Raw genomic sequence first — 5,306 nt, forward strand, 5'->3', positions numbered from 1 at the left:
TTGTGGGAACCTCGAGTTATAGGAATTTGAGTAGTCAGTTGAGGGATAAATGGGTTGAGTTCAACAATAATGATTAAGTATCAACGGTCTGTTAGGGAGTCGGACCACCTCGATACTACAGATTTCAGACGGAGTAGAGGTGGTCATGACGCAAGGAATTCATTCATCTTCGGGTTTTAGAGCCCTGCGAGGGATGGTTTTAGATGCCTTGGAAAGGCTTGGTTATGCTCGGGATTGTGGCCATGACGTTCAAGTTGTTTGGCGTGTAAGGAATTGTAAGGAATGATTTCGAGGACGAAATCTAATTTAAGTGGGGAAGAGTTGTAACACCCCGTCTATTAAATAAATAAATAGCCATGTTAATAAATAAATAATAAGCCCTAAAATCCTGAGGTGTATTTTATATATTATTTTATCGAATCCCTGAAGCCATAATAATTTAATTAGTGTTAGTCTTGAGAGCTAAACGCTATAAGTTCGGGTATTTACAGTCTGAATTATATCAATTGGACTGGTATTGAATAGATTCTTGGTAGCAGGGGCTAAAGGGGTAACATATGGAGCTGAATTGTAAAGATTTCAGAGACAATGGTTGTTTGGTATAATGGACTTAAATTGAAGTGATATTAGAAGATGGGGGTTGTTTGGTAAAATTTGGGCTTAATTTGAAAAAAAATTTATAGGGAGGGACTAAAATGGGAAGAATAGCATAAGTTTGAATGGGGACGGGACATAAACACAGTAGTCCTTCTCTCACATTTTTAAGGATCATATGATCCTAAAACCCTAACCCTAAAACTGAAACCTCTGCCACCTTATCACCCCTCGTCCTAGCCGTCGCCTCCGTGAAGCCATAGTGAGCCACCAAGTGAGCTGAGCACCATCGCTTATGTTTTGCTGCCGCCAGACAAGTGATTCAAGGCCGACGTCGGGGCCGCTGTGCCTCTATCGTCTCCGGTAATGGCGCACCCTTTCCCCGTCTCCCGTTCTTCTGCCATTTCCCTCATGTTTGTCGCCATCTTCGTCCCGATGGCTATCAAACTGTGATGATATCCTTTCCGGTCACCACAAACCACAACAAGAGTGGTGGTGGTGTGTGTGTTTCATGTGTGTGGTTCGTACTTCAGCCCATGTTATCATGTGTGTGCGTGTTTCAATCGCCCTAGCAGGTGTGAGGGTGAGTTGCTGGCTGGAAGAACGCCAGAAGTCCACCATAGCAACCAACCATGGTGGCTACCGCCATGTTACCCTATAATCTGACGCCACTAGCCACCGTGAAAGGTGGTTGTGTGTGTGCTTTGGTCGTTTGTGTTTATTTCTGTAGTGAGAGGTTGTCGTGTATGGGTGTTTATTTGGCCGGAAAAGCTACCACCACCACCGTGAGGTGGTGGCTGCCACCATGTCCCACCGCCAGCCACCACTAGGGTGGCTGTGTGTGTGTTTAGAATTAGTGTGTGTGTTTATTTTGGAAATTTCATTGTAAAATTGTAATCATGTCAGAATAATAAAAAGAAACTGAAAACCACCACCGTAGGGTGGTGGCTACCGCCTCTTGCCGCCATCGGCTGCCGTGTTGGGTGACGGTGTGCTTAGTTTGTGTTTGGATTGCTTGGACTCGATTGGACTAGAACCCCAACCACCACCGTGAGGTGGTGGCCGCTGCCGTTGACCACCACTACCCGAGGTGGTAGTGGGTGGTGCCCAACTTGTGAAACCCTAGTGGGCCTGATGAAACCCTAATGGGCCTAAGGACTTAGCTTTTGGGCCTAATTGGGTTGTGAGGGGTTAGAAACCCTAATTAGGGTTTAGAAAACCCTAATTTGGATATATGGGCCTTAGACTTATCGAGACCGATATTTGGGCCATTGGAATGGAATTGTGAAATACACCCAATCACACCATATGATTTATCTAGTAGAGTGATGGACTTAATGGGTTAAGTGAGAAACAGTTAACCTTAATTGTCATTTTATGTGAAACCCTAATTTCACTTGGGCCTTGAGTTGGGCCTTTCTATTGGGTTTTAGTAATTGGGCCAATAATGGGCCATCCAAGAATGATCATATGGACTAGAATATTTAGATGGGCTTTAGGATAAGGCCCATATGAGGGTTTGGGCCCAATTTGGAAAATTGGGCCATAGATGGGCCATAGTTTGGGCCTTGATGGTTATATGATATTGGGCCATTAGAATGCCAAATGTTTGGACTGGACTAAATGGTAAAATAATGGACTTAAATTGAAGGGATATTAGAAGATGGGGGCTGTTTGGTAAAATTTGGGCTTAATTTGAAAAAGACTTTATAGGGAGGGACTAAATGGGAAAAATAGCATAAGTTTTAATGGGGACGGGACTTAAACCCGGTAGTCCTTCTCTTACATTTTTAAGGATCATATGACCCCAAAACCCTAACCCTAAAACTAAAACCGCCGCCACCTTATCACCCCTCGTCCCAATCGTCGCCTCCGTGAAGCCATAGTGAGCCACCAAGCGAGCTGAGCACCGCTGCTTATGTTTTGCTACTACCAGACAAGTGATTCAAGGCCGACGTCGGGGCCGCTGTGCCTCTCTCATCTCCGGTAATGGCCCACCCTTTCCTCCTCTCCCGTTCTTATACCATTTCCCTTATGTCTGTCGCCATCTCCGTCCCGACGGCTATCAAACTGTGATGATATCCTTTCCGGTCACCGCAAACCACAACAAGAGTGGTGGTGGTGTGTGTGTTTCGTGTGTGTGATTCGTACTTCATCCCATTTTATCGTGTGTGTGCGTGTTTCAATCGCCATAGCAGGTGCGAGGGTGAGTTGTCGGCTGGAAGAACGCGAGAAGACCACCATGGCAACCAACCATGGTGGCTACCACCATGTAACCCTAATCTGCCGCCACTAGCCACCGTGAAAGGTGGTTGTGTGTGTGCTTTGGTCGTTTGTGTTTATTTCTGTAGTGAGAGGGTGTCGTGTATGGGTGTTTATTTGGCCGGAAAAGACACCACCACCAACGTGAGGTGGTGGCTGCCACCATGTGCCACAGCCGGCCACCACTAGGGTGGCTGTGTGTGTGTGTGTGTTTAGCATTAGTGTGTGTGTTTATTTTGGAAATTTCATTGTAAAATTGCAACGTTGCAGAAATCGCTCGATGGTAGCTCGAAGGTCGACCGGGGTTAAAGGATTAATCAGTCTCGACGGGGATTAATCGGGGACCATTATTTATTAACAAAAAATTAAATATATACTAAGCAAATGACCATAAAAAAGTCATAACTAGTATTTAAACATTTAAGTCATAATCCGTAATATTACAAGTCCAAAATAAGTTTAATAATAATAGAAACACACATTTTCATATATTTAAATGTCCATATTCTTTTAATCTTCAAGTTCTTCCACTATTTGAACTCCATCCGACTCATATTCATCTTCTTCAAACATTTGCTCCTCATTGTCGGATTCGAAATCTTCATCAAAAAGTTCTCTCGGTGTTGAACTTTTACAAGGTAGTTGATTATTATTATTCCAAAGAGCTTCATAAATTGCTTCCATCACTGATTCGGGGTCAACTTCATCTCAATCGCCGTCATCTCCATCTATCATCCATTCTTGAGCTACGTGGGAATCATTTCCTAAAAGCACTTCCAAAGTCCTATCTTTTCTCTTTTTGTTTTTTTCCATTAGATTAGCATTGAATTGAACATTAACAAGATTGTTCAATCTATTTGTCTCCAATCTATTATGTTTCTTTGTATGTACCTATAAAAGTACACATAACAAAAGGTTAAAAACGTTCTTGATATTTAAAGATTACAACTTTATAACTAACCGCTTCAAACGTGCTCCAATTCCTTTCACAACCCGATGAACTACTAGTTAAAGAAAGAATCCTCATTGCAATCCTTTTCAAATGAGGAGTCGAGCCACCAAAAAGTCCCCACCATGTTGCTATAATTTTAAAGCAAAAACACATTATTAAATTGATAGATATAAACTTCTATTATTTTATAAATTACTAAAATAAACATATAGCACCTTACCCGGATCAAAGTCGGCATTGTTCACCATACAACCTTTAATTGCAAGATCCGCTCCGAATCTATCAACTTTTTCCTTGTATTTTGGCAAATCTATCATCACGACTTGTCTTTGCATCTCAAAATCTCCACAAAGTAATGTATCAAAAAATTCAAGAACTGCATCCATTACATCGGGATCATGTTGGAGTTGGGAATCCTTAAAATTATAATAAGGATTCAAAAGATAAGCCGTCAAATGTAATTTTGAATCTAGCCTACCTTTCATCTTGTGGTTTATGATATCTATAATAGGCTTGTAAGTTTTCTCGTTACCACCCAAAGCTTTCATAATTTCTTCTTTTGCTACTTTAAGCTCCCAGTAAACAAAACCCATTGAGGGCTTCCAATCCGCATCAACCATTCGAAGGACTTTCACCAAAGGGGAAAACACTTTTAAACATTTTGTCACACTGGCCCAAAATTGAATCCTTGTCACTGTTCCATATAATGCTCTTCCTTTAGGTGTTCCAGAAAATTTGCATTCCTCCCACTCGTTACTAGAGAACATATTTGTAGCACCCGATTCTTGGTACGTATTTAAATTCAAGAAATATGGCAATTTACTCTGGGTCTCGGCGAGTTGGGGGCCAACTCGTCGAGTAGACTCGACTGTTGGATCGGGGGTTTAAGTGACCTACTCGATGAGTAAGAAGACCGACTCAACGAGTAGGAGCTGTCTGGACAAAACCCTAATATTTAGGGTTTGCACCCTATTTAAACAACTTAACTCGTCCCAAACCAGCCTCCATCGTCCCTCTCACTTCCAAAATACCCTAACTCAAAACCCTAGCCCTTATTGTGTGTTCTTGAGCCTTTTGGTGCCTTTTGTATGTGTGTTTGAAGTTGAAGGAAGAAGTGGAAGCTTGGGAGTTCTTGAAGAAGCAAGTGGGTCCAGAGATTTTGCTCCATTTCTAGTTCATTCAAGGTAAAAAGCTTGAACCTTGACTTATCATTTGATAGATCTCCTATAAGACTTGGATCTTGCCATTTTTGGGACATTTTAAGTCACCTTTGGGTTTGGATCATATTGTGTAGTCTTAGCTTCAGATCTGGAACCATTGAGGGTTCCCATGGCATAAAGGTGCCAACTTTATGGCCATGGGAAGCCCATGGATCTTATAAACCCCATTTTATAGCCTTCTGAGCCAAAAACCTCATGTATGGACATCAAGTTCGTAGCTTTACGTATAAAATGGACCCTAGGAGGCCAGATCTATGGTTTTGACGCGTTAAGACCCA

At 42.2% G+C, this 5,306-nt stretch overlaps 1 protein-coding gene across 1 annotated transcript; it reads right to left on the reverse strand.

Annotated features, from left to right (window-relative positions):
* Positions 1-3,564: 3,564 nt before the first annotated feature.
* On the reverse strand, positions 3,565-4,575 carry LOC145104343 (uncharacterized). The gene is made up of 3 exons (XM_079041607.1): positions 4,029-4,575; positions 3,818-3,936; positions 3,565-3,747 (listed from the first exon to the last, which is right to left on the reverse strand). The coding sequence occupies exons 1-3, from the start codon at positions 4,573-4,575 to the stop codon at positions 3,565-3,567; spliced, it is 849 nt and encodes a 282-aa protein (XP_078897733.1).
* Positions 4,576-5,306: the final 731 nt, after the last annotated feature.

This window comes from Lactuca virosa, chromosome 4 (assembly GCF_052849685.1).
Source record: "Lactuca virosa cultivar CGN04683 chromosome 4, Lactuca_virosa_CGN04683_v6, whole genome shotgun sequence".
NCBI classification, from domain to species: domain Eukaryota; kingdom Viridiplantae; phylum Streptophyta; class Magnoliopsida; order Asterales; family Asteraceae; genus Lactuca; species Lactuca virosa.